At 39.4% G+C, this 17,565-nt stretch overlaps 1 protein-coding gene across 1 annotated transcript in view; it reads right to left on the bottom strand.

The window, feature by feature from the left end:
• Positions 1–17,565, bottom strand: part of SAMD3 (sterile alpha motif domain containing 3) — a 91,225-nt gene that overhangs the window by 5,555 nt on the left and 68,105 nt on the right. Inside the window, 1 exon segment of the mRNA XM_006878364.1 lies at positions 15,506–15,706. Coding sequence (XP_006878426.1) covers positions 15,506–15,706 — 201 coding nt within the window.

Raw genomic sequence — 17,565 nt, 5'->3', positions numbered from 1 at the left:
TATGGTGAAAGAACACAACCTTGTCACACACCTTTCCCAATTTTAAAACATTCAGTGTTCCCATGCTCTGTTCGAACAACTGCTTATTGGTCCAGGTACAGATTCCTCAGAAGTACAATTAAGTGTTCTGGAATACTCATACTTCTCAATGTTATCCATAGCTTATCATGATCCACACAATCCTAGGTATTAGTGAGCTGAAAAGGACTGCTATTGGCTATTTTGACTCTGAAAATCACCACATGGTTTACTATGTCAGGAATGACAAATTGAAGAGGAGTGGTGTCACATGTATCATTAAAAAGAACATATAAAAAATTTGTCTTGAAATACAATGCTGTATGTGATAGGGTAATATCCATACTCCTGCAAGGAAGACCAGTTAATACCACTATTATCCAAATGTATCAACCAACCACTAAAGCCAGTGATAATGAAACTGAAGAACTCTATGAAGGTCTTTACTCTGAAATTGATCAAACTTGCAATCAGGATGTAGTGCTAATGACTGGCAATTGGAATGCATAGTCTAGAAACAAAGAGGAAGGATCAGTAGCTGGAAAATATGGTCTTGGCGATAGAAATGGTGCTGGAGATAGCATGATAGAATTTTGTAAGACCAATGACTTATTCATTGTAAATACCTTTTTTAGCCAACAGAATATATGACTATACACATGGACCTAATCAGATGGAATACACAGAAATCAAACTGACTACATCTATGGAATGAGATGGTGGAAAATCTCCATATCATTAGCCAAAACAAGGCCAGGGCATACATCAAACAGATCATCAATTGCTCATATGCAATTTCAGGCTGAAGATGAAGAAAATTAAAACAAGTCTACTAGAGTCAAAATATGACCTTGAATATATTCCACCTGAATTTAGAGATCATCTGAAGAACAGATTTGATGCATTAGACACTATAGACTAAAGACCAGAAGAGTTGTGGGATGACATCAAGAACATCATACAGGAAGAAAGCAAAAGGTCATTAAGAAAACAAGCAAGAAAAGACCACAACAGATGTCAGAAGAGACTCTGAAACTTGCTCTCCAGTGTAGAGATGCTAAAGCAAATGGAAGAAATGAAGAGGTAAAAGAGCTGAACAGAAAATTCCAAAACACAGCTCGAGAAGGCAAAGTCAAATATTATAAAGAAATGTGGAATAACCTGGAGTCAGAAAACCAAAGGAGAAGATCACGCTCAGTGTTTCTCAAGTTGAGGAAACTGAAGAAAAAAAGTCAAGCCTCAACTTGAAATTTTGAAGGATTCTATGGGCAAAATATTGAGATGCAATAAGCATCGAAAGAAGATGTCCAACCATTTCAAGAAGTAGCATATGATAAAGAAGCAATAATACTGAAGGAAGAAGTTCAAGGTGCATTGAAGACATTGGCAAAAACAAGCCTCTGGGAGAATAGATGGCACACAAATCTGTCAACAAACTGATGTGGCACTACAGGCACTCACTCATCTATGCCGAGAAATTTGGAAGACAACACCTTGCCAACTGACTGGAAGAGATTCATATCTGTGCCCATTCCAAAGAGTGGTGATTCAGTGGAATAAGGAAATCATTAATATCCCACGCAAGTACAATTTTGCTAAAGATAATTAAAAAACGGCAGCAACCATACATTGGCAGAGAACTTCTAGAAGTTCGAGCCAGATTCAGAAGAGAACATGGAGTGAGGAATATTGCTGACACCAGATGGATCTTGGTTGAAAGCAGAGAACACCAGAAAGATGTTTGTTTGCCTGAGCTTTACTGAGTATGCAAAGGCTTTCAATTATGTGGCTCATGAGCTATGGACACCACTGAGGAGAATGAGTATCCCAGAACACTTAATTGTGCTCATGATGAATCTGTATATAGACCAAGAGGCAGTTGTTCAAAGAGAACAAGGAAACACAGAATGGTTTTAAATTAGGAAAGGTGTGTGCCAGGGTTGTACTATTTCAACATACTTAGTCAATCTATATGCTGAGAAAATAATCTTAGAAACTGGATTATATGAAGGAAAACATGGCATCAGGATTGGAGGAAGACTCATTAACACCCTGTGATATGCAGATGATATAACCTTGCTTGCTTAAAGTGAAGACGACTTAAAATCCTTCCTGATGAAGATTAAAGACCACAGCCTTCAGTATGGGTTGCACCTCAATGTAAAGAAAACAAAAATTCTTGCCAATGGACCAATATATAACATCCAAATTAAATGGAGAAAAGATTGAAATTCTCGAATACTTCATTTTGCTCAGATGAACCATCAGCATTCATGGAAACAGCAGTCAAACAATCAAATGACATATTGCATTAGGCAAATCTGCTGCATAAAACCTTTTAAAGTGTTCAAGAACAAAGATGTCAGTTTGAGAACTAAGGTGCACTGACCCAAGTCGTGGTATTTTCAACAACCTCATATACATTTGAAAGCTAGGCAGTGAATAAGGAAGACATTAGAAGAATTGATGCATTTGAGTTATGGTGGTAGAGGAGACTATTGAAAGTGCCATGAAATGCCAAAAGAACAAACCATCTGAGTTGGAAGAAGTACAGCCAGAATGCTCCTATGAATCTAGGATGGCAGACGTCATTTCTCATACTTTGGACATACTATCAGGAGGGACCCATCCCTGGAGAAGGGTATCATATTTGGTAAAGTGAAGTGATGGAGAAAAAGAGAAAGACCCCAACAAGATGGACTGGTACAGTGGCAGCAGCAATGGGCTCAAACATAGCAATGATTGTAAGGTTGGTGGAGTACCAGGCAGTGTTTTGTTGTATTGTGCATAAGGTCACTATGAGTCGGTATTCACTTGATGGCACCTAACAACAAAAGTTTTCGTCATTTGACTTCTTGACTGATGTTTCCATGAGTATCGATTGTGGAGCCAAGCAAAATGAAATCTTTGACAACTTCAATCTTTTCTCCATTTACTGGTCAAATTATGAAGATTTACATTTTCTTTACATTGAGATTCAATCCATACTGAAGGCTGTGGTCTTATTTTCATGAGTATTTCAAGTCCTCTATGCTTTTAGCAAGCAAGGTTGTATCATCTGTATATTGCAGATTATTAATTATCCTTCCTTCAATCTTGATGCCACATTCTTATTTATATAATTTCTAAGGCTGAAAATCTTTATGGGAGGAGATAGTTCTCAACTTTCTCCTTTGGAGTGGCTGTTGGGTTAAAATTGGTGAACTTGTGGTTAGCAGCCCAATGCCACAATGCCACCAGGGCTCATATAAATATATGTATAGGCCTTCAAAAAGTTCATGGAAAAATTCCATGAGTTAAAAGACTTTATTTTCCAACAACTTTTTGAAGCCCTCTCATATATGCTATATTCTGCTTTCAGATAAGATCTATGTGATATTAGCTATGATATCATGCATGTCATGTCCTCTTCTGAACCCAACTTGAGTATCTGGCAGCAATTTGTTGATACACTGCTGTAACTGATTTTGAATTATCTTCACCATAATTTTACTTGTATGTGATATGAATCCAGTCTGGAGCTGGAGGATTTTGAGGAGGTGTCAGGATCAGAATATTTTATGGATTATAAGAGTGACATGGAGTACATAAACTGAGGGGAGAGCTAACATGGGCACAGCCACCGAGCTCAGGATCCTGTGCAAATACTCAGAAGGCAGCTGCCACATCCTCCTGCCAACCACTGGCTTTAACTCCACTTGAAAGGGCAAAAAACCATTTCATGGAACCCGTGCTCCAGAAAATGGCATTAACCCAACCTTGCAGGTAGCAACTAACTCAGGGTGCGTGCTAAGCATGAAGAGATGTTTAACCTATTCATTATTAACACCCATTGCCATTTGAAAGGAGAACTGGCTGATGTTTTAAGCAGGCGGGTAGGTTGTTTAACTCTTTTCCAGGTTGTTTTAAAAGATGGAGCTAACAGAGACTTCATATGTGGCATGCATTCTAAAGTGAAAAAAAGAGCTGTCATGGTTTTAATACTATATATATATACTATATATATATAACAACATTGTTATCAATGGAGAAAAGATTGAAGTTGTCAAGGACTTCATTCTTCTTGGATCAACTATCAACACTCGCGGAAGTAGCAGTCAAGAGATCAGACGACGTATTGCACTGGGCAAATCTGCTGCACAGGAACTTTTTAAAGTGTTGAAGAGTAGAGTTGTCAGCTTAAGGACTAGGGTGCGCCTGACCCAGGCCATTGTGTTTTCAATAGCCTCATATGGATGCGAAAGCTGGACAGTGAATAAGGAGGATCGTAGAAGAATTGATGCCTTTGAGTTGTGGTGTTGGAGGAGAATACTGAAAGTGCCATGGACTGCCAAAAGAACCAATAAATCTGTTTTGGAAGAAGTGCAGCCAGAGTGCTCCTTAGAGGCCAGGATGGCTAAACTTCGTCTCTTCTACTTTGGACATATTGTCCGGAGGAAACAATCGCTGGAGAAGGATGTCATGCTGGGTAGGATGGAGGGTCAGAGAAAAAGAGGAAGACCCCCAACGAGATGGATCAGCCAGGTGGCATCATTGATGGACTCAGGTGTGGCAGCGGTAGTGAGGTTGGCCCAGGATCGAACATTGTTTCGTTCTGCTGTGCATAGGGTCGCTATGAGTCAGTTCCAACTCGATGGCACCTGACAACAACAACATATATGGAGCTCTGGTAGCGCAGTGGTTACGAATTGGGCTGCAAACCGCAAGGTCAGCAGTTCGAAACTACCAGCTGTTCTCCACGGCACATAACAACAATAACAACTATATATATGTTAGATATGTTAGAAAATGTCCATATTTTGTTGGGTCACCTTTCTTTGGAATGGATCTCTTTCAGTCAGTTGGCCAGGATATTTGTTGTCTTCCAAATTTCTTGGGACAGATGAATGTTTCCAGTTTTGCATCTCTTTGTTGACACATTTCATTTGGTATTCTGTCAATTTCACCAATGCCTTCCATGCAGTTTGTGGACTTCTTTCTTCAATAACATTGGTTCTTGGTCATATACTTCCTCCTGAAATAGCTCAACATCAACCAATTCTATTCCTTACATCTTCATTTGTTATTTCTTGCATCGTTCTATATTTTGCTCATGTTGTTGTTGTGTGCCGTGGAATCGATTCTGACTCATAATGACCCTGTACAGGGTTTCTGAGGCTGTAAATCTTTAGAGGAGCAGAAAGCCTCCTCTTTCTCCCACTGAACAGCTGGTAGTTTCGAACTGCTGACTGTGAGATTAGCAGCCCAATTCATAACCACTATGCTACCAGAGCTCCATATTTTACTAATAGATCCTTCAACACTACAACCCAAAATGAGAATTTTTCTTACTTCTTTCAGCTTGAGAAATGCCAAAAATGTTATGCCCTTTTGGTTTCCTAAATCCAGGCCTTTGCACATTTCATTAAAATAGTTTGTCTTCTTGCTGTTCAGCGCTTTTTTATGTCAATGACGTCATCCCACATGTGTTCTTCGGTTACTTCAGTCATTAGTTTTCTTGGTTTTTGTTTTTCAAATGGAAGCAACATTTATCTCATCCATATGCAAGTATAAGTAGGCAACACATTATTACAGATACATATAATTGCTTTTCTTTTCATTCATAGAAGCCTTCACTTACACCATCATGGAATGTTGATACAGCAGGGAGAGGAGAATTCTTTTAATTGTTAGTATCTTACCCAACCTTTTCTTCTTCACATCATCATGAAAAATAGTGATGTGTTAATAATTGTTCCAATCAGAATAGTTTACATTTTTAAATAGATAATTTTATGTTTTGTTTTCCTACTTTATTTGTACCTATTAACTATCTAATAAATTAGAATATGAAGTCCTGGTGTGGCGCTGTTGGTTAATGTGCAGGACTGCAAAGTCCACTTGAACCAGGAGGCGTGCGGTTCAAGTCCACCAGCTGCTCCTTGGAAACCCTATACAGGGTCTTCATGGGTGGGAACCTGATGACAACACTTAACAACAACAAACAATAAATTACAATATGAAGTACTTATTAGATAATTTTGGAGTCATTCATTTTCAGTACATCAAATCTGTTCTTCAGATGATGTCTAAATTCAGGTGGGATATACTCAAGGTTGTACAAGGGAGCTTCAAAAAGTTCTTTTAATTCTGTTTTTCCACGAAAATTTTTGAAGCTCTCTTGTATTTTGGCTTTTGTGGAATTTTCATTTTCTTCCACTTCTGCTTTAACTTGTTTTTGAGCAATGATGGTCTATTCTATAGTCTCGGTCCTGGCCTTGACTGACTGATAATATTGAACTGTCCTCAAGTATTGGCAGGGCCATTCTCCTACCAGAACCTCTAGGTATTCAACTGGATGAATCATAACAAATTATGAACAACATTTGCAAGAATAGGTATTCCAGAACACTTAATCACGCTAATGAGGAACGTGTACATAGAAAAAGAGGCAGTTACTAGAACAGAACAAGGGGATTTAAAATCAGGAAAGGTGTGTCTCAGGTTGTATCCTTTCACCATACTTATTCAAACTGCATGCTGAGCAAATAACCTGAGAAGTTCGACTATTTGAAGAAGCAGCAGCAGCTTGCCATCTTACCTGTTCAGCCTGCCTGCCTGCCATCTAACCTGCCGATCTTGGTTCATCTGACTCACAGACTTGGGACTCTCCCACCTCTACAACTGTGTGAGCCACTTCCTTGATATAAACTTCTGTTTACATAGACATATACAAGGTTCACTGCTTCTGTTTCTCTTGACAACCCAGCATAAGATATCATCTCACAAGGTCTGTGATCTCTGGTCATTAGTGTTCAGTGTGTTAAATCTGTTCTTGAGATGGTCTTAAATTAAGGTAGGAAAAACTTTGGCTCTCATGACTTGTTTTAATTATTTTCAGCTTCAGTCTGAAAGTGTATATGAGCCATTGATGATAATTGAGATTATCTGTTGTCTCTTCCCACAGATGTAGTCAATTTGATTCCATCTGGTGAGATCCATGTATATAGTTGCCATTTATGTTACTGAGAAAAATATTTGCAATGACGATGTCCTTTGTCTTGCAAAATTCTATCATGAGATCTCTGGCATAATTTCTATCATCAAGATGGTATTTTTCAACTACCAATTCTTTCTCTGTTTTGAACTTTCGCATTCTAATCACCAGTAGTTATCAATGTATCTTGATTGCATTTTTGATCAATTCCACACTGAAAACGTTCATAGAATTATTAAATTTCCTTATCACTGGCTTTAATTGTTGGTACATAAATTTGAACAATAATATTAACTTTTTTCTTGCATTATGCATTGACTCCTCTTATACTTTGTTGTTGTTAAGTGCCGTTGAGTCAGTTCTGACTCGCAGCAAGCCTTTATAGGGTTTCTGAGGAACAGCTGGTGGGTTTGAACCATCAACCTTGTGGTTCGCAGCCCAGTGCTTATCCTATAGAGCCACACCAGGAGTTTTTCTTGTAGACATATGGATATTATCCTATCATAGACAGCACACTGTACTTGAAGATGTATCTTGAAATGTTCTTTTTGACAAAGAATGTTACACCATTCCTCTTCATTTTGTTGATTCTGACATAGTAAACCAAGTGAGTTTCTGATTCAAAATGGCCACGCCCTGTTCATTTCAACTCACTGATGTCTAGGGTACTGATCCCTTTTCACGCCATCTCATTTTTGACAATCATTTTCCCAGATTCATGCTAAACAGAAGAGAACTTTAGAAAATATCTGACCAGAAGGAAACAAATGATAAAAATAATATAGGTGTAGATTTAACTACAGGCTCAAATCCAAACCAATTTACCTTTATGGAAGTTCATTTACTCAAAACTTTTACCTTTTCCTACCAATGCGTGAATTCATCTTTTCAGAGAATTCTATCACCATAGCTCCCTTTCCTTACTTTTTTAATACCCATTCAAGTATTCATTAACTTAATAGTTATTTTCCTCTTAAAATTACATGTCCTGATGGACACTGTAAGATAAGCACTTGACTGCAAGGTCGGTTTGAACCACAAGATTGGTGGTTCAAACTCAACAGCTGCTCCTTGGAAAACCTAAACTGGATTGCTGTGAGTCGGAACTGACTCGACGGCACTTAACAACAACAAGAGTTACATGAAACCCAGTGAGTCTCATTATTGACTATTTTGTAAGATCATAAATTGCCCAAAGATCAGGTCCAAATGTTAAGCTACTGGACAGCTGGAAGGAACATCCTCATAAAATCACAGCGGCTTTGTCACCAGCCAACACTCAGAGAACCAACCACTAATCTAGATAACACTCTCAGAAAAGGGTTCTCTCAGCGGACAGTCATGAGGTGAAGCAGGAACACAGTGAATATCCTCCACTCTCCTAGAGGACAAGCCTGGGAATTTTCAAAACATAAGCCCTTCATACAGTTTCCATCCATGTTCACCTTTCTGACCCATTTCAAAATAAATTGCAGACCTGATTTCCTATTACCCCGTAATCTACCACCATATACTTAAGTATAAGGACCTACTCCTACAGAACCACAGTACACCCATCCAAATGTGGGAAAATCTAAGCTGCAGATTACATTCAAATTTGCCAATTGTTGCAATAATGTCCTCTGTAGTTGACAGTCTAATCCAAGATCACATGTGAGATTTAGATAGCATGTCTTTTTAGTCTCTGTGAGTCTAAAGCAGTTCCTCAAGTTTTTCGTGTATTCTTTGACTGCTCAGAAGAATAATGGCCAGCTACTCTGGGAGTGTAGTGGTTACGAGTTAGGCTGCTAACCTCAAGATCAGAAGTTTGAAACTACCAGCTGTTCTTTGAGAGAACAATGAGGCTTTCTGCTCTTGTAAAGATTTACAGCCTTGGGAGAACTGTACACAGGGTCACGATGAGTAGGAATGGACTCCACGGCACACCACCACCTCCACTTTATAGAATGTCCCTCAGTCTGGAACTGCTTGGTGTTTCTCATGATTGAGGCATTTTTTCATGAGCACCATAGAACTGGTACCGGTATTGCTCACTGCATCACAAGGCACAGGATCATAGTTAGTTTGGCTCATTAATGGGGATATTAATTTTTATCACTGTACTAAACTGTCATTTGCTCAGTTTTTCCACTTAAAATTAATTAATATACACTTCAGGTTTATTAATACATATTTAATAAGTGTTTTATGAGGAGATACTTTAGCCTATGCAAATGTTGTTTCTCATCAAACTTTCATGCACCAGGTTTAGCTTCTATTTGTGATTCTTGCCTGAAGCAAGTATTACTTTGATAGTTGACAAATGATAAGTTTTTAATTCTGTCATTCCCTTGACTTTTCATTGTAGGTAGAGCTTCTCTTCTCTCACCTTTATTTACATATTTATTTATTTTTATCAGACTAAAGTCCTGGTGTCTCTGGTAGCATAGTGGTTACGAATCGGGCTGCATACCGCAAGGTCAGCAGTTTGAAACTACCAGCTGTTCCGTGGGAGAAAGATGAGGCTTTCTGCTCCCGTAAAGATTTATAGCCTCAGAAACCCTGTACAGGGTCGATATGAGTTGGAATTGACTCAGTGGCACTTAACAACAACAATGACACAGAAGTTAATGTGCTGGACCAGCCGCTCCTCGGGAACCCAAACAGGGTCATTATGACTCAGAAGCTTACACATGTTTTCCTTAAATTCTTTATTTACATCAGTGCTCAAATTGTCCAGATTTGACCCCTGGAAGCTGCTTCAAAATGACTTAATATATGCCTTGGTATATCTCTTCAGTTTTTGAGCTCTTCTTTCATTTTTGGTGCTAGACAACATTTCAGGCTCATCTTAGATTTTTTCTGTCCCAGCTCTGGAGTCAGCTAGTTCTCCAAGAGTCCTCATTGCTTTTAGGGAACAATGGTATTCGATTTTGTTGGTTGGTGTGCTCATTGCTACTGAGAGGTTATTGACCTAGGCTTTCTCACAGAACACACACACTGAGACATACAAGCATCTACATCTGTTTGTGTGTCTAGATGTTAATATTGGAGTCCTTGTGTGGTGCTGTAAGATAAGCACTGGACTGCTAACCATAAGATCAGCAGTTCAAACCCACCTATATATGTTTACAACATCCATATATATTATATATTCATATAATACATGTTCTGTGGGTTAATGCACTGAACTTCAAAGTCAGTTTGAACTGCAAGGTTGGCAGTATAAGCTCACCAGCTGCTCCTAGGAAACCCTATACCGGGTTGCTATGGGTCGGAACTGACTGGACGACACTTAACAACAATTATGTATCTTCAGTTACATACATGTTTTTTTCTTAAGTGCTTTTGAGTCAATTCCAAATCATAGTGACCTTGAATAGGGTTTCCAAGGAGCAGCTGGTAAGTTTGAACTGCTAACCTTGTGGTTATCAGTCCAGTGCATAGCATACAGTTATATATGTTGGAGTCTTCATGTGGTGCTGTGGGCTAATGCATCAGACTGCAAAGTCACTTGAACTACATGGTCAGTGGTTCAAGCTCACCAGCTGCTCCTTGGAAACCCTATACAGGGTCACTATGGGTCGGAACCGACTTGACGGCACACAACAACAATATATATATATATATATCCACTTTTATCATTTTAATTGTGGCAAGGCAAACCTGGTATTATCTATTCAATCATGGTCAAAAGCAGAACTCAGATTCTTTTATTATTATGTTTACTTTTAACACTTTAGTACCTGGTGATTCATATGTACTTCATTTTAAGTTTTCAGCGATGATTGTTGAGATAGTTTCTCCAAGGATTGTTGCAATAGTTTCTCAGTAAGGTGCAAATTATAGTGTCTCACAGGATTTATTGGAAATTGTTTAAATTTTTGTTGCACATTTCCCCCCTCCTCTTTCTTCACCATCCTCCTACTCGCCTTGTAATATCCAACAACTTTCTAGTGCGTAATACTGTAAATATTCTATTAATGTGGCTTTTGACATTAAGTTTTTTTCTTAAAGGAAGGTTTTTTAGGAGGAGGCAGATAGAGGGCAGGAGGTAATGAAGATGACTAGGTCCACAGTCCCACACCTGCTGCTTCTCTTCCTCCGCACATGTATCGGCAAGTTTCCTAAAACCTCCAAGTGTTTTCACAACTGTTTCAATAATTGGTGGAGTTGTTTGGAGATGAAGTAGCTACAGGAATTGCTTGTTAACTGAGTACTTTTACATTAAGGTTAGAAGCCCTGGGGTATCGCTGTAGGATAAGCATTGGACTACTAACTGCAAGGTTGGGGGTTCAAACTTATCAGCTGCTCCTTGGAAACCCTAATCAAAGGGTCACTATGAATCAGAACCTGGTGTGGTGCTGTGGGTTAATGTGCCAGACTGCAAAGCTCTTTGAACTGCAAGATTGGTGGTTCAAGCTCACCAGCTGCTCCTCGGAAACCCTATACAGGGTCACCATTGGTTGGAACCAACTCGACGGCACTTAACAACGAGTCGGAACCAACTCAACAGCACTTAACAACAACACCACCAAAGTGAGGTCAGGCTTTGTATTTTAGGAAGCACAGCAAGAACTAATAATCCCAGCTACACAGGTTGAATTAGTAAAGTACTTTCCGGAGAAACACGAATTGTTTAATTCTGTTTAAAGCAATATTATACTATATAGTTCTTTCCAATCAGGGCAGTCACCACAGAAACCATATGCTAACCCACATTTTGGATGTAAAGGTGAGACACCTGAAGGAGTGAGAAAGACATAGAGATGTCACCAAAGACACTTCAGCAAGGGAAGAAGACACGGAAGATACAGCCCTGGGTCTGACATTTCCATGCTGTTCCTTACTCGGGTCATAATGGATCTCAGACTTTGTGTTATCACTATGAGTCCAAACTGACTAGATGACAAGTTTTGTTTAGTTCTTGGTACTTCTCTTAGAAAGACGACAGTCTTTCTAGCCATAGTTCATTTGTTTTTGCCCTTAAACTTCTGTAGGCCACACTCCAAGTGAAGATCCCAAAGGTTGCAAGTTCAGTGGCCAAAACAGCCTTACTAAGCCATTTACCACTCATTCAACATTCAACAAATCAATAATGGATTTCTCCTTCAAAGGAACTACCAAGGTGTTAGAAATATATGTTCCTTGTTAAAGAGTGTATAATCTATCAATTTCGCAGGTTTTTGCTTTAAAATTCTATTTTGTAGGTGTGTACATCTGGCATAGTTTTCTAATAGCCAGAAGCTACTGGCTATTGCTGTTGCTAGCAACAGGCAAAAAAGGAGTCCTAGTGGTGCAATGAATAAGGCTCTTAGCTGCTAACTGAAAGGTCAGAGGTTCTAACCCACCCATGACTCTGTGGGAGAGAAAAGCTGGAGATCTGCTCCCCTAAAGGCTAAAATATTCCCCTGCCATTGAGTGTATTCCACCTCATTCAGTAAATCTGTACTGAAGTAGACAACCTCATCATAATCCCACACAGTGCCTGATGGGTTTGAACTACCACCAACTTTGTGGTTAGGAGCTCAATGTCTAACCCAAGCATCAACAGGGCTCCTTCCCCTAAAGATTTGTTGTTTTTAAGAGCTATGGAGTCGGTTCCAGTTCACTTCTACACCATATAGGGTTTCCGAGGAGTGGCTGGTAGGTTTGAACCAGTGCCCTCATGGTTCAAACTGGCCTTGAGGTCCAGCACATTATCCTGCTGCACTACAATAGGACTACAAAGCCCAGTTTTACTGTGGCCCTGGACTGCAAACCACAAGGTCGGTGGTTCTGGTTCACTGGAGAAAGATGAGGCTTTCTGCTCTTGTTAAGATGTACAGCCTCGGAAATCCACTACAGAGTCGCTATTAGTCAGAACTGACTTGACTGCACAGGGTCACTATTGTCCTGGTGTGGTACTGTAGGATAAGCACTAGACTGCTAACTACGAAGTTGGCAATTTATACCCACCTGCCACTCCCCAGAAATCCTTTACAGGGTCACTATGAGTTGAAAACTGCTCAGCAACACACAACAACAAAGGGTCACTAGAGAAGCCTTGGTGACACTGTAGAGTAAACATTGACCTGCTAACCACAAGGTCGGCAGTTCAGCCCACCAGCCACTCTGAGAGAGAAAGATGGTGCTTTCTGTTTCTATAAAGGTTTTCAGCCTGGGAAACCCTATATAAAGTGTCTCTATGTCACAGTTGACCCGATGGCTGTGGATTTCATTTTGGATAAGGTCACTCTAGGAGCCCTGGGGGAGCTGTGGGATATGTATTATTAGGTTGCTAACCTCAAGGAGCTCTGGTAGCGTAGTGGTTACAAATCGGGCTGCAAACCTTACGGTCAGCAGTTCGAAACTACCAGCTGTTCCGCGGGAGAAAGATGAGGCATTCTGCTCCCGTAAAGATTTACAGGTTTGGAAACCCTGTACAGGGTCGCTATGAGTCGGAACTGACTCGAAGGCACATAACAACAACCTCAAGACCAGCGGTTCAAATCTACCATCTGTTCCATGGGGAGGAAAGGCTGTAAGACTTCCGACTTGGCCATCCTAAGGAGCAGTTCTGCTCCGTCCTATAGAGTTGCCATAAAGTCAACTTGATGGCAGTGAGTTAGAGTTAGGGAGTCGGAATGGCCTCAACAGCAAACAGTACAAACAGCAGACACAGCCCAAAGATGAAATGGAGTAGTCACCAAGTGAGGTTTGCTGAAAGGGTTAAAACCCATTAAGCCATGCATTGCTAGTGCAGCTGTTATGAGTCAGGCTGCTAAAAGTCAGCGGTTTGAAACTACCAGCCATTCTGCGGGAGAAAGATGAAGCTTTCCACTTCCATAAAGATTTGCAACCTTGGAAACCCTATGCAGGCTTGTTATGAGTCGGAACTCACTCCAAGGCACACCACCACCACCACCACTAATTCACTGAATGCATTTCTGCTGCATAATAATCAGTCAGATGTTCCTACTGACATTAGTTTCAAATAAACCATACAGGCTAATTCTTATTTCAGAGTTATTTGAAGTAAAACAAAAAAATTGTTGGTTCCAACTGCATCCATGTAATTTCTCAATGAAACCCACCTTCATAAAACTTCAATGATTATTTCATCGTGTGTGAGTATTAGAGCCAAAATTATACTAAAATTGAGATAGAACCCTTTGATGGCCACTTGAAATAAACTAAATGGAAGGGTATTCGATTTAACCATTTAACTGTATATATTTTAAGGCCATTGTTAGGAAATGATTTAGAATCACAAAGGAAAGACATTTTAAGATCGCTGCATATTAACAATTCCATAAACTAGTTGATAATTTAGTGCATGCCAAGGGAAAATATTTCACACTGTATTAATGCCCCTAAATTGTGGTCACTCCACAACATGTCCAATGACAGAGACTCTTAATTCTGCAAGTAGTTACAATACAGTGAACTACTTCACCTGACTCTTTTAGCCACACTCTTTGTAACTCCTACCAAACTATAATGCCTGAAGAGTCTGGGTAAGGAAACTTGGAGAAGATGCTGATAGCATTGTATGTTTTAGTTGTGAGTGATTGTCAACAGGGTTAATTGTGAAAACATGGAAACTTAACGTGGTTATAAAATGAGCCATCTCAAAAGCAGGAATAGGGTAATCTCGCTGCCAAAGAAGAAAAAGAGCCAGGAGTGGAGTTCATCCTTTGGACCAGAGATCCCTGTGTTGAACCTCCTTGACCCCAAGACAGACAGCTGGAACACCAGAGGAGTGGCAGAGGAGTAGCAGCGACAGCGGAACCAAGAACCAAAGTACAAGACACACCAATGGGCTTCCCACCACATGGAGCAAGTCAAGCTGAGAGACTTTGGGCGGGAGACTTGCTAACAGAGTGGGGTGCTGCCAAACACTGAATTGGAGGAGCTAGGTTTGCTGACCCACCAAGCTAGAGTCGAGTGCCTTCAGGCTGAGGCTTATGGTGGAGTAGCATTCCCTGCGAGCATTTAGCAGCAGCCCTAAAAGAGCTTTGTAACATTGCCCGGGCCCATTGGCGCAGCTGACGAGAGTCTGGCCTGAGAAGAATTGTGTCTGAGCATTTCTGAACCTGAATTTTAACTGTGGTTCTGTAGGATAAGCACTGAGTTACTAACCACAAGGTCGGTGGTTCAAACCCATCAGTCACTCCTTGGAAACCCTACACAGGGTTACTATGAGTCACAACCAACTTGATGGCACTTAACTTCCTTAATAAACCCCATCATTTTGAGTTTGGTGTCTGAGTTCTGGGTGGTCATTACAATGAATGATCGAACATAGCTGAGTACAGATGTTGGCGTCATTATTGGCAACAGCCAGTCCATCTTCAGTGCCTGTTAGCAGAATAATATGCTTCCTGGAATTCTTACTGAATGGTCCTCATTGTAGCCCTTTGGGCTCCCACCCTACTGAGATTCATACCCACTGCCTTGTCATATAGTCCTGTTACCACCCTAGAAGACAGAGGGGAAAGGTCAATTTGGACAGTGTAATCAGAGAGTATTGTCAATGAGAAACAGTACCTGAGGAGGGCACTTCAAGAAGGGAAACATTTGAAGAATGTCCTTCAGAGGTATTCTGCTGTTGATCAACTTTCTTCTTAATTCCAAAGTTTGGCTCATCCTGTTGTCAATTTCTTTCCAGTCCTTTTCTGATTTTACATATTCTTGCTGGAACCATTTAATATGCTCATTTACCTCAGAATCTAAACAAACAGCTTCTTCCTGCAAGATATTTTCAAAAGATCAATATGTTCCATGCTTCAAATGACAGTTTGGCAACTTCATGAACAATTAAAACTGAGTTGTGCACTCTGCTGCTAACTGAAAATATCGGAGGTTTCAAGTAAAGACCTAGAGTTTCCTTAGTAAAAAGGTCTGGCGATACATTTCTACAAACTCATTGCAACCATTATGACACACGTGGGGTCACCATGAGTTGAAGTTATCTGGATGACAACCGGTCTGGTTTGGTCACTGTGTACTATTAATAATGCACCTATAAGGTAAACATCACCCTGTGTGATTACCTTTGGCCTTGAGCATTTGAAAATGGACAGTCTTTAGCATTGCAAACTAGGTTACCATGAAATTATAATTTGTCCTCTTGATAAATCTGAAAGAGTAACTTTATTTTCTACACATTTTTTATATGGAAACATAGATAACGTGAAGGTTCAAATCTAACAGGAATGTTTAATCAGTGCATCATTTTTCCCCCCCTACGGATCTGGTGTTTATTATTAATGCTTCTTAGGCAAGGGTTTCAAGGTAAAAACAGAACACACAAACCCTTTCAACAGTAAGATTTTAAATGTCAACCTTGACTGGTATTTAGGATGCTCAGAACACACTGATTCCAGCACTTTTATACCCAGAGGCACACAGGAAATACCAGGCTGGCGATATGCATATACATTTTAGAAGACAAAATGTTAAAGAAGAGATAGAAAGTCTTGTGTTTATTGTGATTTGTCTTTTTCCTTAAGAAAATGCCACTGGACATTTAAGAGCTACTACTGATTTGAACTTTTACTCCCATTTTCATGCCTTTTTATAACTGTAGCTCTATACCGTGTATCCTAAATTAAAGTCAAATAATGACAATGGGTATGCCGCTGAAGCATCACACTATCAATGATATATAGCATATACTTTGTAGCGCTGTGGGCTAAGGTACGGGACTGCAAAGTCAGTTTGAACCACAACGTCGGTGGTTCAAGCTCACCAGATGCTCCTTGGACACCCAATACAGGGTCGCTATGGGTCAGAACTGACTTGAGGACACTTAACAACAACAAAAACAACAGTTAGATAATAGACTCCCAGTGTAAAGTAATAAGAAAACTTAAGTAAACTAAATAAAAATATGATTGATTTACCCACTACATGTCACATGTATGTATAATAAAATCTGAATTTGGGGACCACTGTTAACGGGAGACCCAAAATAGAAAAGAAGTAGACTTTTACAATGATTCATATTAACAGTTTTATAATCTACCTAGATTATCTAAGTACATAACAAAATATAAAGAAGAAAGCATTGGTCATTTCAAAAAATGCAGAAAAAGCATTTTATAAAATTTGGCACCCCTTTATGATTAAAGAAAAAAATAAACTTTTGTCAAAATAAGAGTAAACATTTTCAAAGCCTCTAAAGTTATGTACCAGAACCCTAGAGTGAACTTTATTTTTAATGGTGAAATTTTAGTTGAATTCTCTTTAAGATTTGAAACAATATAAAGATGTTCTATTGTACTCTTATACAGTCTTATACTGAGATGCTAGCCAGAATAGTAATACAAGAAATAAAGGGATAAAACTGTAAAGGAATGAACAAAATTATCATTATACAGGAATGATGTAGTTATTTAAAAGAAACCTCAGGATAATGCATACATATATTATTAAAATTAAGGAGCCAGTTCAGAGTAACTTCATACAAGAGCTGTTACCCAGTGTAACCATAACAAAAATACCACAACTTGAAAGATTTACAGCCTTGGAAACACTATGGGGTCATTCTACTTTGACCTACAGCATCGCTATGAGTTATATGATTATACATATATAATATATAA

The sequence above is a fragment of the Chrysochloris asiatica genome, unplaced genomic scaffold (genome assembly GCF_000296735.1).
Source record: "Chrysochloris asiatica unplaced genomic scaffold, ChrAsi1.0 scaffold00013, whole genome shotgun sequence".
Classification (NCBI taxonomy): Eukaryota; Metazoa; Chordata; class Mammalia; order Afrosoricida; family Chrysochloridae; genus Chrysochloris; species Chrysochloris asiatica.
Note: the sequence above shows the minus strand (reverse complement) of the source record. Positions and strands in the feature narration are given on the sequence as shown.